Raw genomic sequence first — 20,209 nt, 5'->3', positions numbered from 1 at the left:
CAAATGAGACGCCACGAGTATCTGAGTTTAATGCAGCCACTTTCACAATTAGTAGCATGTATATATTCACGGATCAAAAAGAGCTATATTATTCGTATAAACAATTTTAATGAAATATTTTAAAATTTATGTTTTATTTTTGTGATTTTATTAATTTTATCTCAATTTTTTCTTTTTACCCTTTTCTTCATTATAAAAAAATTATATCTGACCTCTTCTGTGTATTTAACACATCAAACTTTGGACTATAAGATACATTGAAATAACTTTAATCAGTTGATAAACATATTTGGTAGTTGCTAAATTATTTCTTATTGAGATGCTTAAAATATTATAATTTTATTAATATTTTTTTATGTCATTTAGGCTTTGTTTGAGGAGAGAAAAAGGAAAGAATTTGAAATGGAAAAAAGAAGAAGAGAAATGTAAAAAAATGGAGTTAATACAAAATTCTCTCATTAAGAAACTTAAGAATAGGAGATTATGAGAGTTTTATAGGGTTTATAAATTCTCTCATTTTCGTTTAAAAGTTTTTAAGCATGAATAAATATTACATAAAATTTATTTTTTTTCTTTTTTTTCCAAAAATAAACTCTTAAACAAAAACTCAATGAAAATACAAACAGTTCCTTAGAGTGCCTTTAACTTTGGTGATCACTTACTTAAGAATATTTCAAAATGTTGGTCTTCCTAATTTCCCTCCCAAGTCCCAATTCTAACGGTGTGTTACACGGTGGCCCTACAAGCACTGTGTGAGAGAAAGAAATTTGCATGTCAATGATGGAAAAATAAATGAAAACACATGTACCTTTGATACTCGATGTGCCCTACTTTATGAAAGTGATCTGATACAGATATGGTGAGTGGAGTATCCAGTGTGAATACTATCATTTTAAATTTCGCCTACATCGAGGACAATATTATGCTTTTTTTCAAATTGAACTCAAGAAGACGTCAAAGTATATATATAAATAATTACAGGATCATTTTATATTAATTTATACTTAATTTAAATTTTTTATTTAACTTAAATTTAACAGTTATTGAAATAATAAATTATAACATATTAAATTTAAATTAAATAAAAATTTCAAATTGAATCCAAGAAATTTTTTTTTCATAAATATACAGTAGGCTCTTAAGAATTAAGAAGTAGAATTGTAGGTGCGTGGACTTCAGTGTCCGTAGCTTCTCCTTTTAACCTAAAAGCTTCGATTCAAGCTCCATCGTCAAAAGGGTTTATCGTTTTCAAAGTCACACCCACTACTGCGCTGAAATCAACAAGTAAAGAGAGACAAGTAGGTTTGGTTAATCTCTCAAAGTCAGGAATAGCATTAAGCGGGAACACTACAGTACACATTGTAGACAACTTTGTCTTTTCTTCTTTCCCAACACAACGAAAAGAAGAAAGTGAAACTCTAGACCAAAGTAAAGCACATTCATTTCAGATCACAAAAGCTAAGATTTTCTCGTTAAATGGTCGAACCCCTTCATCTGCCTTCCGGGTGCAATGGGAAAAGCTCCAGGGTTCTTTGTTTCTCTTCTTTCCAGCTTTGGTCTTCCAAGTACTCAAATACCCAACCCCTACACTTCTTCAATGGGCTATCTTCCTCGTCTCTTTCTACTACTTCCCCCTGTCCCAAAAACAAAAAGAAGATGTCACTTACCATATACTACAATTATACATCCATTAACTAAAATTTCTTAACAACAACAATAGTAATAATCTTCCACATCTCATATGTAATTAGAGTCTTAATTACTAGCTAACTAATACCCTTTTGAATAGTAAAAAATTAATTTTTAATTAAAAATATGTAATAATAATTTTAACAATTTTTAAAATTTCTTTACCATTGTAAACACACTAATCAGTATTTTTAGATAATTAAAAAGCTAGCTTGACCCTAGAGAAGTTTGGGTACAATAGAGGGACTTGTATTCCCCTGTAATAATTAATAATAATAAAATTGATCATTCATTACAAATGACATAATGCAACATGAATCGTTGGTATATTCAACGTACAATTTATGTTTGGTCAAGTTATTTGTTTTAATGATTTAGTCCTTTGAAGAGCATATAGTAGCTAACAGATACCTACCTTTCTCGTTGTCTCCAAAGAAGTTATTATACTACTACTACTAAAAGGGGGTGACACTACTGTGGTGGGAGTTCGAGGACTATGAGCAAGGCCAAGGCTACTGCGCTTCTGCTTTTGTCTCTCACGTGCTTTGTGGTTTTGGAACCAATAGAACACATTCTTCCCTTCGATCTTGCCGTATTTGCTAAGCTGGACCGTGATCTGCTCTATCTGTTGAGCATTCGGAGTTCGCATCCCTCCTCTGTATAGCATCTCCAATATCCCTATCTGTTCTTGCGTCGGATTCCACCTTGTCCCTCCTGGAATTTGCGTTTCCACCTGTATATATAAACTGTATAAGATATAATTCATAATATAAAACTAAAAAAACTATCAAAACTTTAAACATATTAATTGCATATAGGTTAGGAAGTTATGAATATAAAACCTTTTTCATATTTTAATTCATTATTTTTGTATCATTTGTGCACGTGAATTAATTATCGTGACTAGTAGTACTGCATGGATTTATGGCATGGAGCAAATTAAATAAATTAAAGGGAATTATTTAAATAGAAGAGATTATTAATGGACCTGGCCTTGTGGTGAAGGTGGGTCTTTCTTATTATCATCAGATCCAAGTTTTCTGGAGCTACTTTCTGATTTGATGAAGCTCTTGAGATCGAAAGGCGCAACAAGAGATGGAGTAGTAGCAGTGGTGGTGGTTGTGTCGGTGTTATTAGAAAGCTTGGGGGCAAGGGGGCGTAAGCGCTTGCACCCGAGGGTGAGGGAGGGTTCGTGCTCCCAGAATCCACGTGTGAACTGATGCACCTTCATGCTTGTTCCCATATGATGGAGGAGTGGATGATAGGTGGTTCGGTGATTATATAGAGGGTGATGATGATGATGATAGAATTAGAACTACAGTGATTAAAGTGGACAAAGTGGGAAATGAGGTGTTGCCTGCAACAACCAAGACCAAATGATGAGGTGCAGTTGACTTGGGAATTTCCCCCGTAGATTAAAGGAAAAAAAAAGTTTGACGCAGTTGGTAAATAATTGTCACTCTTAACAATATACCAGTGATAATTTAATATATATATATATATATATATATATATAGATAGATATTATTAGAAAAAAATGTTATTACATGTTAAGGTATAGTTGACATCAAACTTAAAAATTTTGAATTAAATAAAGCTTAATTTTTCAAACTTCTCGTACTAAATGTTTTTTCTGAGTTTAACTTTTTAATATAATATCAAAGTCTATTCAATTTAAATATTAAACTGCTGATTAGATATTTTAAGTAGTGATGTTTATTTAGCGTCCTATATCAAATAAAAATAAAAAATAAAATATTCTTTATAAAATTTAGACAGATCTCTTATTTGAAGTTAATTTTTAAGAGCTGCTTAAGCTTAATTTACACGCAGTGAAGGTCATGAATTAATCAAATCATATATAAAAACTAAAATTAAAAAAATATTAACGAATATTGTTATGATGACATGGTTTTGTGTATGGACAAGATGGTATGGATGGATATCATGGATGTCATGGATGTGTCTATGAGGGTGTGTGTTGGCCGGTCTAATCGGGTCGTTTTTTTCTTGCTTTCATGATAAGGTGTCCTTGCTTTTCGGTGGCCTTTGTGCCCTCTCTCTCTCTTTCAAGGCATTTGCTCATCAATTAAAGTGAGTGAAGTGAGGAATGCAAAAAGATTCCTCCAATCCCAAAACTTGAGAATGGAAGCCCTTTGATTTGCTTTTCACGATACGGATTTTTACATTAAAATGAATGTGGGAGGTCGATTTGGATATGCACATATATATGGTGAATGCCGTCTTTGTCTTCTTCAAGTGGTAAAGAATGTTCAACAGTTGATGAACAAAACAAACTCCCTACACCATATCTCAAGGCCATTATCACTTACAATCACTTTCTCTTCATTCTTACGTTATTATTTTTTAAAATATGCACATGCCTTTTCTTTTTCTTTTCCTAAACAAATAAGGGTATTGGAAACTAGTGTAAAATAATTAAGGTGTAAACATCATTTCCCTATCAAAAGCCCAATTTGTATATCCATGATCTACCTTAATATTTTCGCTTTCATTATTTTTGTGTTTTTTTTATATCCAAATTGATATTGTTGGTGAATTATATTTTACACAGAAAATTGAGATTCAAGTGCAGCGGGGCAGCCATGCATTATGCATATTGCTACTATAATAGCTTAGCCAAGCAAATACATGTGGATGCATGTGGCAAATATAATTATATATGAACATTTACGTAGGTAATATTATAAATATTAAACATTCGAGGAGGGGCAATAATTCCCCCTGCTTATGATTGATTCTTGAGTGCAGCTCGATCACAGTTTAGCTATCACATTTCTTTAAATCAACTCTTCACGTGGGAAACAAACATTCATATAATATTAATATCCTAAGATTACGACTTGAATATTTTATGTCAAGTTAAAAGAAATTATATACACTGAAATGGAGAAAAAGATATACATTTTTTATTATATAACTGAATATTTAATAATAAAGTAGAAGAAAATTGTCGTTTTATTGTATATGGACGTAATAAAAAATATGAATAAAATAATAATTACAATTTTTTATTCTTAAATTATTAATTTTAGCTTTCTATTTTTATTTTTATTTCTTATTTAAGAAAAATCAATATTTGAATCAAATGATACTAAATGTATTATTAAGCATTTAGATCAATTAGTACGGAGTTATTTCATCTTAATTTGCAGGCTTAAATTTAAGTCTTAGGTAAATGGTGAAAAAAAATTAATGTGACTAAAAAGATGATAAGTTATTAGTTGTTCTTATTAATTAATTAATGTCCAAATTATTTTCAATGAAAAAATTGTTAAGTTTAGTTGTACTTTTCCCTTATAATTTAGCTTAACTACACTCAATTTTAACCTTACTTTTAGTTATAGATATTTAATTCTTATACTTTTAATTATTAAAATAAAGTTCTCACGCCAAAATTCATCAAGTAATAACAATGTGACATTATATTGATTGGTATATAGTGATAATATATATATATATATATATATATATATATATATATATATCACACAGTCAAATAAAAAACAAAATATACAAAATATCAATACTTTCACTTTTATTTAGATAATTTACATATTTATTTTATCAATTTATACAAATCAATGTGACATATGGCACACAGATTTTTATTAAATCATTGATAAAATTTAGAATAAGAGACTTAATTTTAATAATTATAAAACTAAATATAAATAATTTGATTTAGTTTTTTTAATATGTGTTACATTACACATAATAAAATGATATATAGTAAATTTTTATTGAAAATTACAGAATTTAATGTATTGATCATATTAAATATTATAATTTTAATATACTTTATTTTTTTATTTTATGCAATGTTGCATAAATTAAAAAATTAAATTAACTAAGATGGATAAAATCACACATGAATTGAAAGTATAATTAAGATAATGCGTTAATAATTACAAAAATTAGCATATCATATTGATTCTCTAATATTCACATCTTTGTTAGAAAATATAATGCTCATGAATTTAGTCATAATTGTAAAGAAAGGACGAGTTATGCAAACGAGAGAGGAAGCTAATTAATAGTACCACCAATAAGTTGGGAGCAGTCCAGCCAGTGAGGACAAATGCACACACAATTGCATATTATAATAACGATTTTATATCTTATGGATCAAGTAGTAAAGGGACATTCACAATTTATTAAATATTTTTATTTAATTAAAGAATAAATATAAAATAATTTTTATATGAATAATTTTTAAATTTTTTGGAATACTGAATCTCCTATTTATTAAGTAAATTATATTTCTGATTTTTTATTTATATTTTTAAGATTTTAAACCTATTTACTACCATCTTGGTGATCGTTTAGTACTTTTTATAATATTTTGTTTTATCCTTTTTTTTAAATTAAGCAATAAAAAATAATTTATTATTTATTTTATTTATTATTAAACATGTGATTAAACAGATATTGATGATTATTTAATTTAACTAATAATATCAAATTTGAGTTATAAATATATAAATATTTTAAGTACTTAAAAAAAGAACTTTATTACCTGTAATATTCATATTCACCTCGATTAAAATGATATCTTATAAATAATACTTACGATAAAAAAATTAAATACATAAAATTTATAACATGACATTCAAAAGAATTATTATATTTATATAATATATATATATATAACCACTTTTTCTTATATATATATATTTTTTTATCATACGATCGATTATATCTTTAATTTTTTCTATATTTTTAATTTCTCTTTTTTCTCTTCATTCAGCACCCTAAAAAAAATATTTGAACACTTAAAATAATAAATGTACGGTGTATACACCCAAAATAGGTGATAAAATAACATTTCTGGTAAAGAAAACATTTTGGCATTCAAAATAGGCGCACGAGAGGCACACTTACCGCACACGTGTTCTAGTCAAAATACATGATCACCAATCATCGCAATCATGCACCTGCAAGAGAAGCGTGAATTATTCCCTTTTTTCTCCTGTGGTTATGATTATGAATGCGCTTGTGCTACTTGTTCGCCACTTTCCAAGCCAAACTGCTACTTCACTGACCAAACACAAACTTTCTACTTCCGCCGAATAATGTCGTCTAGTAATTAACATTTTACTCCTTCTCTCCCCCGTTTTTACTTTCAAAATCTAGATTCACACTAATTCATCATTCTAGTTATTCCTTTCTAGCTGTTGGATTAGTGAACAATGATTCAAATTAAATAGACCATGGACAATTTGAGCTCAACAAAATACATTTGCTGCAGGTTGGTGTTAGATACACGGCAAAGAACACTGTTTCATGGGTTCTGATCTATGAGCTGTGTTTGTAGACAGTCTTATCAGAACCTACTTTGATCAGAACCTCCTTTTAAATGAAGAAAGTACTTGAATTGATATACAAACATCAGGTGTAACACCCCTTTGATTACAAAGTCACACTCCACTTTTAATTGTTGCTATGCACACTCCATCTATGCCCATTTTGTGGGTTCAGCTAAAATATTATTTTCAATGAACTAAAAATAGAATAAGTAAAAAGAAAAACAATTAACCGACGCTAACTTTAATCTTTTTACTTTTATCTTTAGAAGGACGTTTGATTAGACCAGTAGTTATCATTGCAGAAGCTGGCTTTGATAAAAAGTTGGATCGATGGTTTCCTTTCAAATATCAGCAGATTCACGTTAAACCCAAATTTTGAAGGTGACGAAAACGAGATTCCGAAAGCATGATACGAATATATGTGACTTCCATGCATCTGATTGCCATACATTTTTAGCCTTGTTTCAAGAACAAGAATATTGTGACTTTTTAAAAATTATTTTATGCTGATTTTGAAAATATTTTGTTAAATACGATATAGTATTTTTAGCATAATATAATTAAAATTTTAATATATAATTTTTTTTTACCAAATCAATTACTAAAAAATTAATTATGATCAAAATCAATAATTTTATTTATATGATAACACATAATTAAATAAAATTATAATTTTTTTATATTATTGAAATATTTTAATTAATTTATTAAAATTTCTATATAGTGAGGATTAATTAAACAGTCTGGTAAGAGTATTAACTATAAAACTACTATTGATAGCTAAAGGTCTAAAATATATAATACAAACTTTAATGTATACATCTTTCGATTAGTACGTAACATTATTGAATTTATAAAATTTTAGAGTTTTTGTTCGATAATTAATGTATACATTAATAACCACGGTCATTTTAGATTAAAACAAGTAATTATATAGTTTTTCAAAAGTGTTCTTACCTGAATCTTTCGAAGGTCTTCACATGTTGTTGCATGCCTTTTTTAAGGTTTTTAATATTCAAGATTAAGAAGGGAAATGCACGCACAAAAGACACTCGGTACTTCAAATCAGTAAAAGTATTTATAGGTAAAGTCGTCAAAATAAAATTGAGTTTCTCAATCAGTTTTACTTAACCCAATCCATCACTGAATTCTAAAAATTAAACTCACAATCATTATAATTTTTAACTACTTAACTCACTCAACAAATGAGTTATAGTGGTCAACCCACTATATATGAATATTTAGGTAAGTTTATCATAATAATAATATTTTTAGTTAAGTGAACTAGGTTAAAATAATAGTTAAAAAAAATTTAAAAATAATTAATTGGATAGGCTACTTAAAACAGTAATAAACAATGATATCTTTTTTTAAAAATTTCAATCAACTTTTATGTTTTAAAAATTTATTTTATATTGTAAGCTAACTTGTGAGTCAACCCACTCATTTGATAGATTGGGTTCTATTAACTTTGTCTTTATTTAATTAAAAAATTAATCAACTTCAATTAACTTATTTTAAATTCAGCTCTGTTTATATGTATATGATAACGAGTAAATTAGTCATCGTATTTTAGAATCTTTCTTATATAACGATAATTCTTTTATCATAATTTTGTAGATAAATTATTTTATAAATTATAAGACTGTAGTTAATTCATATCACTCTTGATTAATGATATTATAATATGCTGGAGATCACCTAAGAAAATAGTATGTGATTTGAAAAAAATAAAATTAACGGTGTCAAATGAATATAACTGGTCAAAGAAAAACAAGAGTGATGAGTAGTTTTTTTTTAATCATATTTTAAATTGTTAATATTTTAACAAAGTTTAAGGCAATAAAAAGTATAATTTACTTTTTTTTAAAGCAAAACTGAAGACATTCACACAAAAGAGAAATCTAACCACTTAGTTTTTTTTTTTTTTAATTTTTTTTAATTTTTTAATAATATTTTTAATTAAATCAATTATTATTTTTTTCATCTAATTTAACTCAAACTCAAAACTTTACTTAAACAATATTAAACTGCTTGTTACTTCAACTAACTTCCATTAATTTAAACAAATTATTTTAACTTTTATATATTTTAATTGTTTATATGTTGAGTCTTCTATAGTGTGTATATATTCTATTGTAAAAATTATTGTAAAAATTTGTAAAATTTAATATTATTAATGGATAATGGTTATTTTTATTAAATATATTATTAAAAAGTTATTTCTTTTGGATATTCGATTGAAATGTAATATGTAATTTTTAAAATAAATTAGTTGAAAATAAAACATATTGTTAAAGTTTCTAATCAATCCAATTCTTTGTATAGAATGCTAATTTTTTTATTACAAATAAATGAATTATTTGTTGTTATAAATTCTGTGAAATATTGATAGTTACAATATTCTGTATAATTAAAAATATAGTTTTTTTAATGTGTGTCAAAAAGTATATAATAAAAAATTAATAAATAATAAAATTTTATTAAAATTTCTAACATTTAGTGTTATGATGTGATTTCAATGTATTGAAACTTGCAACTTTCATAAAAATTATTATATATAAGTTATTATTGTGTAATTTTAAACAGATGCTAAAAAATTGCTAAAACACATGTTATTGTGTGTTTATTATTATTTTTTGTTATTTACTTATATGATATTTAGCTTAACTCATGACATAAAATTCATGTGATGAGATGTGATGTGATGTTTATAACTTTATTTTTTTTTATATTTTAAAATCTTAATTTTAAAATCCAATCTTATAACTTAAAAATTTATTTAAAAATATATAAAAGATATAATATTATTAATAACGTATTTCATTTGTTATATTTTAATGAAATTATATGAATTACTAAAATAAAAAATAAAAAATAATTATTAAAAAGCTAAATAAAAAATATATAAATTATTTTAAAAACAAAAATCTTATTTAACCCTAAAATAGATCACCCAAGAAAGAACACGAGTCGCTTGTTAATTAAAACCTGCCAGGTGTCTAATTATGAGCGTCAAATTCGATTGATAATGATATCAAGGTTGACAATTAAGAAAATGTGAGATGGAGGCGATGTTTTTTGGCCTCACATAAAACAGATCTCGTATCTGATTGCACCCCATTTATATCATCTCCCATCAATCACGACACCACCAGGTTTTCTTTCTCCTGTCTCTACCTATGCCAAAAATGTCATACCATTTGACTCAAGTGTTATGGGATATATGGTTCTAATCTCATGCCTATTTATCTACGTATAAAAACATAGCTCTTAATCATTCTGTTCCTCGTTTTTATTCTTCTTGTCCTAGTTACATAGCTCCTCTCTGCTAACAGCTAATCTTCTAGATAGCCAAACGTGTTAACGCATTGTCATCAACTCATATATCTCTCTATTCATCAGTCTTCAATCATCCCTCAACTATATAAAGAACTAATGCATACAAAGGTCATATGTCTTATTTTCTTAAATTCAAATAGTCTTAGACTAATTCTCACTTAAAATTTGTAAGTACTGTTAGTTTAAAATGTTTTATTAATAAAAAGTTTGAATATAGGACTTTCTGTTAAATAAATTGATCATATATATAAACACAATGAAGGTTTATACTACTATATTTACTCTTCAAATTTTTTTGTTAATTTGATCTACTTAAAAAAGAAACACATTAATTTTTTTAAAAATCATGTCAATAATAAAACCAAGTCACCCTCAGGGCGTAGGCCCTCGATGACAAGCGAAATTGATTAACCTAATCTCTAGCCATTAATAGGGGCAGCAAATGTAATTGGATCTTGAATGTCTTCATTATTGCATGCTTACCGTAACATACTATGCAATGTAAAGGTGGGGGATCTTCTTTTGTGTTCCGGTCCTTTGACACTAAAAAGCATTAAATTTATTAATGAGTGCTTTACTCTTCACGTATTACTACTATACAAAAAATAAATATAATCTAACGCATGTAAGTAGAAGTATTTGCTTTTTCTCCTAATAAATGAATGAAATTTAATTATTTTTATTAAGCATGTATTTAGATTCAAGTGCACAATCATATATATATTTTTTAAATTAATTCCTATACAATAAACGTGATTCTGTATTAATCCGGTTTGTATTTATTTTTCAAACATATGATCAGGATTCAGGGTAACTTGGCCATATTCATCTCTTAAACGTGATTTATTGGATCCGTTGCCAATATTCATCCTCACATACACAATACAAATATCTGTAACTATTGTGCTTAATCTACCAATAATCTCGTGTATAAGTATCGACTACCACTGTCAAATTGTGCCGTAGTTTCATTATGTATCTAAACTTTCTTTTTCAAAAAATGTTTTCTTTAATAATGTGTAATAAGACGTAAATCACCGTATTGAACACATACAAGGGGCCAACGAACCAAACTCTAGTGCACGAACTGACGTTTATATATACATATATATATATATATATATCTTAAAAAATGACTGTCAAATATTTTTCTTAAATTATAAGTGATGACACAATGTTACACACGCACATTAGAAAAATGTCTGAGGAAAATGAAGATGTAAAAAAGTATTATGTGATGCCATAAAAAACATATTAGGTGTTATTGTAATTTTAAAAATGAAGATATAACTTTAGATAGCAAAAAATTAATTTCTAATTCAGACGTCAACGTGATATTGTGTTGGGTTATATTCTATTTAAATACTTAAATTAGTATAGCAGAATATAAAAATATTATGTGGAGAGAGAGAGAGAGAGTTTCTTTTTAGACAAAACAAAAAATTCAAAGGGACTTGGTGATGAATGGATAGGCATCTGGGTGTGGACCGTGCTGTCGTTGCGGTCGAAGGATTTGTCGTTTATGGAAATTGTTGAGCTTGGAAATGTTAAGGAGATTTGATTTTGAAATTGGGCATGTTTTTGTCGGTCAAAGATAAAGGGCTTAGGAAGAGGAGGTTGTGACTAGTGAAGTTGATAGGACGTGGAACCCACACAGTGGAAGAAGCGGTGGAAATACATCATTATGGGAAAGACAACGCCATCATTTGCACGTGTTCATGGACCATACATTTCCATCCCACACAAACTAACCCTGCATCATTAAAATTACATTATGCCTTTAATCATTATATATTTGTGAATAATATAGATATATTATTCACTTAAATCATTAACTTTCGAATGAATTGCGGTTGTTGCCGCACCGGTTACACAAACTATATGTAATTTCAAAAGTTGATTGATTCATTATCTTTCCATAATTATTCAGAATTTTAATCACTTTGTTAAAATATTCTGTTTAATCACATGGCACATATTAAATTAATTTTACATTAATACTAATAATTTTTATTAAAAATATTTATTAGTATTATCGATGTAATACTTTTTTAATAAAAAATATTATTTTAATTACTTAAAATTAATTTTAAGAATTGATATTCATTTTTTAAAAATTTAAACACTCCAATTTCAACTGCATCTCTTGCTGTTGTTTTTACAACTGTAGAAAATCATTTTGTTGTTAAGCTTAGCAGTTTTTAATTTATTTAATTACCAAAACAATGAGTTAACTCTTTAAATTTTTAAGGTGATTTTGCATGAATATTGATGCGGATTTTGTGTGTGAGAATAGGAAGTAGGAATGAATCATTGAGTATCAGTTTCAGGGCCCCTTCCTAGTGCGCTTCATTGGCTCAAACTGCAATTTTTCTTTGACCATTGCTTCAAACTACATTCGTTGTGATTAAATTCGATTAAAAACTAAAAAGTTTATGAATATTTTAATAACTTACTATCTAATAATTGCTGATAAAATAAAAACTTACTATCTAATATATGATTGTAGGAAAAATTTAAACAGTTGATCTACGTGCTCGTACTCATTATTTAATTCTTGATTGTATATATAAAATTAAAAATATTTTATATAAAAATAAAATTCATTTTAGTGGTCTGTATGTTTTACAATTAAGAGTTTAGTGTCTGGCTATCAATTCAAAGATATCTTTATAATTGTTTTAATTGATAGTTAGATATTAATTTTTAATTAAAATATCTTATATCAACTAAAAATATGATTGAAATATTTTTTTTAAAAAAAATTTAAACAATCTCTTTTGTTATGAGCTGATTTTTAAAGTAAAATACATAACTAAAAGAGTTTCTATGGAGAAGGAAGAGGAGGATATATTTTTAATTTTAAATTAAGATAATTATATATTATTTATAATGATAAACACATAATTAATATATTAATTTTATATTTTTAAAAATATTAATTTTAAATATATTTATTTAAAATAAAAATTTATTCTCCTATTTTTTTTATCTTAAAAACCTCCCTCGCTGAACAACTCCAAATAGTCTGAAGTTTTTGTACACATATGTGGATTAGTCTCGTGTGCAAAGTACATGAGAAAATTACCTAATATGAAAAAAAAAGCCTAAATATTTGTTTGCCGGAATAATTAACTGAGGTAGGTACGCAAGAAGTGGTAAAAGCTTTTGAAAAAGCATGGAATGTTGTGATGGACAGGTCATGTATAAAATCTATCTATTGGTGAAAAAGAAAGGAAGAAAGAAAGATGTCATGTATGGCTACTATTATTTGTTGGGCAAGTAACTTTTGATCACTATATGCTCCTAGTCCTCATTTTGCTTGGAAGCCTTTTTAGCTTGGAATTTGATGGAAAGGGATTGTTGATGCTAAGTTGCTTTAATGTATAATGCCAAATAAAGTGAATTGAGGGCAGCATCATTGTTTGGATAGAAATATATTCCTTGCAAGATCTAGATGGGACATCTTTATATACACTCAACTCATGACTTTATGTACTACAGTGTCAATTTCCTTTTCCTTTTTTTCTATCGAGAAAGAGAAAGTAAGTTGTTGAGGAGAGGAATTAAGGGCACGATCTCATGGTGAAATAATTGTCATTTCATGTGAGGGAAAGTGGACACAAATGCAAGGGAAAGGATTTTGTTTTGGAGGGTAAGGGGTAAGTGAATGGATGACAGTCCAAAGACAATTCATCGAGTTGATAGCAATGAATGATCCTTCACTGTAAAAACTTTTCTCCTTTCTTTGCTCTCTTATGTTCCTTTGCCTTTTCTGCTTTCTTTCTTTCTTTATCTTGCTTACCTTTCTTTTACGGTTTTCCTTCTTCAACAGTTTGCACAAACTCAAAGAGTTAAAATTCTGACTACTTTCCCATGGCTTTCAATCATCACTAGAGTTATCCAAGTATATATATGGTCATTTGGGTTGCCCGTTAGATTTTGAACTTGATTGAATTTAAATGTGAGTCAATTTAATCTAATTTAGTAAACAAATTATCAGCTTGCTTAACCTAGTAATTTAGTGGATAGAACAGTTAACTATTTTATTAAATTTAAAATATTTAAAATTACTATAAAAATATAGCAATAAGTTAACGATATATACACAGTGAATGACTCATGTAAAAATACTTTATTAATGTGAGAATAAGAATAATACAATTAGATTATTATATTTTATTTGAATGATTAAAATAAAAAAAACACATAATTTTAAAAATGATCATACGATAACTAACAAACTTTAAATCTTTACTATGTATATATATAATTGGATTGTCGATATTTATTATTCTCACAACCTTAAGGTGAATATTCTTCTCACAAAATAATCACCAAATCTATAATCCTTATGAGTAAAAAAAATAAAAACACTAAACTTGACTCATCCATAAATAATAAAAATTTATTTTTTAAAGGAAATTGATGAAAAAAGAGAAAATTAAAACAAATAATAAGGACCAACATCATAAATGAAAAATAAAAATAATAAAAAAGACGACAGAAGAAGAAAAATACAAATTAATAGATGAATATATTATTCATTCTAAACTACAACATCTACCTTTGATATTTAGTAATTCATCGTGATCATTATTCTTTATTATAATAACTTCTTACAAGTATTTTTGTTTAGGTTTCTTTCAATTTTATAAATATTCTTTCTACAAACCTACGCAAGTTCCTCACTGAGATGGTAATAAATGGAAGCTCAATATAAAAGAAAATTTCCGTTTAGACACGCTCAAGTAGCTTATTAGGTAAAATTAGTTTAAATTTTGTAAGTTTGGCAAGACATTTTTATTAGTTAAAAGTTTATTTTATTAATTAATATTTTTGTTTAATAAAAATAATTTTATTTGATAAAGTAGTTAAAATAGGCAGTGATCAATATCTTTTTTAGTGTTACTTTAACTAACATTTTTTAAAATATTGTTTTTCAATTACTATAACTGATTTTTTTTTACTTTTGTCCTTATTATTTTTTAATAATTTTTTTCTTATCCTTTTAATTTTTAAAACCTTACCATTTTTTTAATGTTTAACATTTCTAACTCACTTTTGTCATTAAATTTTTTGAAATATAACAAAGATATTTAAATTTAAAGATAATTAATTTATATTATTTCATTTTATTCAGTAAATTCATTTCAAATAATAAAAATTATAATTTATTAGAAATATTTAATTATAAAATTTTAAACTTAAATAATTATGTCTTTATCTGTCCTTTTTATATTTATCAACTTGCTTGATAACTAATTTTATTAAATATTTTTAATGATATCAATTATTTTTTCAACTTTACATTTCAGTTTTCATTTTTAAACTTTCAATCACTTTATTCGCTAGTTTCACTTAAACACATCTTGTAACTTTTAACTAATAAGTTAGTTAAAAATGTATAACTTGCAGTTGAAAGGATATATAATTTAATTTAGTGTAAAGATTTTATACAATGTCAACTAATAGTGAATTGTTATATGAAAAAAAATAATTTTTGTAATAATTAATATAAAAATTACACTTACAATATTTTTTAACTGGTTAACGACTTAATGGTGTACAAATCTTTACATTTATATAGTACTAAAATTATAATCATGACTTAATATAACTAGTTGATCGAATTAGATTTTTATTTAATAAAATTAGTAGTATGACTAACTAAAATGTGTTAGATGGACTAAAGAAACTATTAAGATTGTTTTGTGTGAGTATAAATTATTTAAAAAGTTAAGAATAAAAATAGAACAAAATATTAATAGCTAAATTTTAATAAGTTGAATGTTAATTAAAATTATTGTTTATAAGTTAGCTCTTAAAAAACTACAAATTCAATTTATTTTCTCTTCATCAACTTTACTAGTGTAATGACTAAAAAATAAGGTATAAACTTAGTAATGCAAGTACAAGATCGTATAAGAACGAAAGATATTAAAAGACTAAGAGTTAATGAGCAACTTGATGAGTAGTTCAATGAATAACTTAGTAGCATTAGAGGTTAAACTGTATATTAATTTTTATAATTACTATTTATTTATTAATTAATCAAGATATAAACAAAATTATATTTTAGATTTTGTACAAGTATTTTAGTTTATTAAATGAGTCACGTCAACATTTTTTAATAATATTAAAATGACAAAAGACAATGCGTTATAAGTACTTATTTAAAGATTAAAAATATAACCTTTTTAATACATAGAATAATATATTAATGAAATATGATTTATTATCCTCGTCCTCGATTAACAAAAGCTATTGTTGTCTAGGTCTTTATAATAAATGGAGATATGTGGATTTTTAATGGACTCTCTTGATAAAAGCAACATATACTAGGAGGTGAATGTTTTTTTTTTTCTCACCACAAAAAAACGTTATAAAATTTTGCTATTCATTAATATAAGAATACTCATTAAAGAACAAATAATAAATATAAAAATTATGTTGGACATGTATTAAAAATTGCGCTATGTGTGCGAAAATAACAGTTTAATAAGAACTCTTTTTTTTAATCTGTAGGTGCTATTTTCTTATCCTTTCCTCTTGTTTTTTTTTTTTTATAAAATATTTTTAAAAATGTAATGATCTTTGTTATAAGGCATCTTGTAATTTTTATGAAGTATTTATTATTTTTTAATGAATTTAGTAAACATTTAAATTAAAACTAACAAAAGTAAATGTTGATAGGAAAGTAAAGTTCAATAAAATTAAATAAAAATAATTTTGTTGTGCTATTTTTTTTTTAAGATTTTGTTAAACTTCAGTGCTTAAGATTAAATTTAAGACTCTATAATTAGAAACTTTTTAAAGAAAAATATAATTTATTGTATTACAATTATAAGAGTATAATAAAGATTTCTATTTTTAATAAAATTTTACTATTATTAATTATTTATTTTCAGTACTAAGAATTGAGGTTAATATTTTTTAATAAATTGAAAATTAACTAACTTTAATTTTTATATTAATTTGTATAGATTAATCAAAAGTAATAGAGAAAATATATATATATGAACAATAACCTACGGTTATTCGATTACATCGAAGGCTCTCTATAGAGAAGTTTCGTCCAACAAAAGTCATTTAGAAATGGCTGGAGTTTGACGTACAAGTGGTCATCGTATGCTCCCAAAGGGACACCTCTTGCTTGTTTTAGACTTGAAATGAGTTGGCACTTTAAGATCAACATCTTTTTTGGATATCTTTACCCATATTTTTATATATAAATAGCGATTGTAGACACTGGCTCGTGAGTTAGCCTGTAATTTTGCATGCTCGAATCGGAAAATACGTTCTTCATTTGATTATTGGTTATACGAGTTGAATAGGTAAATTTGAGATTCAGCTTGTTAACCTATAACCTTTTTCTTTTTAAATATTAATTTCAATTTTTTTAAATAGTTTTAAAGTAAAAAATGATATAAATTAAAATTTAAAATATATGAAAGCTGACTCACACAATTTGACTTTTTTTTCAGTAAAATAAGGGTGAGTTTTTAAATATAAAGACATCTAAATGAATTTAGTTTTTTTTTTCTATTATGACACATATTAGATGTTTAGTTCTATTTTTTTAAAGTAAAATTAAACTCATTTAAATAAAAATAAAAAAAATACAAAACTACATAATACTAGTTACAACGTTAATGTGTAACATTTTTATTTTTACATATTGTAAATTATTGAAACCTTTATAATTTACTTTAGATCTCATACAATATAGGTTTATTTTAAAATTTAATTATATTTTAATTTAATTTTATTAAATAATTATCGTTATTTATTAACCTAAATATATTTTTTATTTCTTTAAATATTTTTATTTCATTAAATAAATTATTAATTTAGTATTTTAAAAATTTAAGTCATATTTTTAATTTTAATAAAATAAATAATTAAGTATTTAATTACTTAAAATTATTTTTTATTTTAATATATAATATTTTATAATATTAATATATAATTTACATTGTTTTAATTGTCATATAAATTATAAGAAATTTATGTATAACTTATGCAATTTTAAATTCTCTGTGATATGAATTTTCAAACTAAAAAACTTACTCAAATATTTTAAAATAAAACATCTTGTTATTAATTTTTTTATGCAATAATTTACAATATTAGTGTATGATCTTTTTTATCTTTTATATTATTTATCATATGATAACATATATAATGATGATATCTTATATCATAAATATTATAAATTTATAAAAATAATTTTAATTTTAAAATAATTCTTTCTTATTAAAATTTGCATTAACAAACTTTTTCATAATATTTTTAATAGAATTATGTGGTTTGGAATTCTTTATTGCTTCTAAGAATATGTAGAAGTGGAAGCTAGATCTCTCAAATCAAAATAATTTTTAAAATAAAATTTTCTCTTTTAACATATTAATTAATATTTTAATTATCTCTTTTTTTATGATAAAATAATAAAATTATTTATTTTGAGTTAATAAATATTTTTAAATTATAATAAATTTATAAAATTAATTTGAGGTAAATATTCTTTAAACAGATATTTTAGGATGCTAATAATATCTTTGCAACATATAAATGATTTTTGAACTCATATTTGATTTAAAAGATAATGGTATCTTTAAAATATTATTTTTTTAAAAAAAATTTAGTAGTGACTTTTCTAATGTTTTATTAAAAAAAAAAAAAACTCTTTAGTCAATTAAAAAAAGTGTTAGTAACAATGTTATAACTTTTTATATGTATTTTTAGTTATTTATGTTATTGCATTTTCTTAGCATCTTGATGGATTTATGAGCACTCAAGCACTAAACTTCCATTGTTCATGGCATTGAATTTGCTGATTTTATTTTATTATCAGGTGACTTAGTGCCTTGGCTCCCACGTGTGGTTAATTTATTTTTCACATAAATAGAAGGGGGATAGTGACTTTTAGAACACAAGAGGAGAATAACTCGAGAAAAAATAACGGGAAAGAAGCTCTAAGACTAGAGAAACAACTTGGAAACAAGAAGAAGATGAGAGATTGAAGATTCATCTTTTCAATTCAGGTTACAATCAAATTGTGATGGATCCTGTAGATCAAGAGAAGATGTCATTTACTTGTCCCTATGATGTTTTTGCCTATCGAAGGATGTCTTTTGGGTTATGCAATGCCCTAGTAATATTTCAAAGATGCATGCTTTCCATTTTCTTTGATATAGTAGAAAAATTCATTAAGACATTTATAGATGACTTCTTTTTTTTTTTGGGTAGTTTTTTTGATGCATGTTTGCATAACTTGTCTTTAGTTTTAAAAAGGTGGTAAGAAATAAACATTATCCTAAATTAGGAAAATATCATTTTATGATAACTGAAAGTATTGTTCTTGGTTACCAGATCTCATTTAAAGGTATTGAGGTAGATAGAACTAAGGTTGAAATTATTAAAAAATTGCATCCTCCTCTGAATGTTAAGGACATTAGAAGTTTTTTAGGACATGCTGACTTTTACAAAAGGTTCATTAAAGAATTTTCAAATATTGCAAAACTATTGTGTAATCTTTTGGTTAAGGATGCATCATTTGTGTTTGATGATAATTGCTTGCATGCCTTTGAGACTTTGAAAGAAAAACTAGTTTTTGCACTTATAATTTTTACATTTGATTGGACTCTACCATTTGAATTAACATGTGACGCTAGTGACTTTGCAATAGGTGCTATTTTGGGTCAAAGAAAAGATAAGTTGTTACATATGATTTATTATGCTAATCATGTTTTGAATGATGCACGGTGTAATTATGCAACTACTGAAAAGGAGTTGCTTGCAATTGTTTTTGCTTCTGACAAATTCAATTATATTTAGTTGGTTCT

At 25.6% G+C, this 20,209-nt stretch overlaps 1 protein-coding gene across 2 annotated transcripts; it reads right to left on the bottom strand.

The window, feature by feature from the left end:
• Positions 1–1,490: 1,490 nt before the first annotated feature.
• LOC113848075 (WUSCHEL-related homeobox 4-like) lies at positions 1,491–2,932 on the bottom strand. Of its 2 annotated transcripts, none has more exons than XM_027477454.1 (3): positions 2,678–2,932; positions 2,105–2,422; positions 1,491–1,634 (listed from the first exon to the last, which is right to left on the bottom strand). In XM_027477454.1, exons 1-3 carry the CDS (start codon positions 2,930–2,932, stop codon positions 1,491–1,493), a joined length of 717 nt encoding a protein of 238 aa, XP_027333255.1. The 2 variants fall into 2 exon arrangements, with proteins under 2 accessions (XP_027333255.1, XP_027333256.1); XM_027477455.1 differs by having other exon boundaries at positions 1,491–1,624; positions 2,095–2,422; positions 2,678–2,920.
• Between the last annotated feature and the right edge of the window lie 17,277 nt (positions 2,933–20,209).

The sequence above is a fragment of the Abrus precatorius genome, unplaced genomic scaffold, assembly GCF_003935025.1.
Source record: "Abrus precatorius isolate BTA unplaced genomic scaffold, Abrus_2018 Scaffold8, whole genome shotgun sequence".
In the NCBI taxonomy this organism is placed as follows: domain Eukaryota; kingdom Viridiplantae; phylum Streptophyta; class Magnoliopsida; order Fabales; family Fabaceae; genus Abrus; species Abrus precatorius.
Note: the sequence above shows the minus strand (reverse complement) of the source record. Positions and strands in the feature narration are given on the sequence as shown.

What these genes read in the sequence shown, in the direction of transcription:
- LOC113848075 (XM_027477454.1), bottom strand. Translation starts at nt 2,932, where the DNA reads ATGGGAACAAGCATGAAGGTGCATCAGTTCACACGTGGATTCTGGGAG. An exon ending in CACCTTCACCACAAGGCCAG is followed by an intron (nt 2,423 to 2,677) that starts GTCCATTAATAA and finishes TTATATATACAG; the next exon opens with GTGGAAACGCAAATTCCAGG. An exon ending in CTTTGGAGACAACGAGAAAG is followed by an intron (nt 1,635 to 2,104) that starts GTAGGTATCTGT and finishes TTTTTGGGACAG; the next exon opens with GGGGAAGTAGTAGAAAGAGA.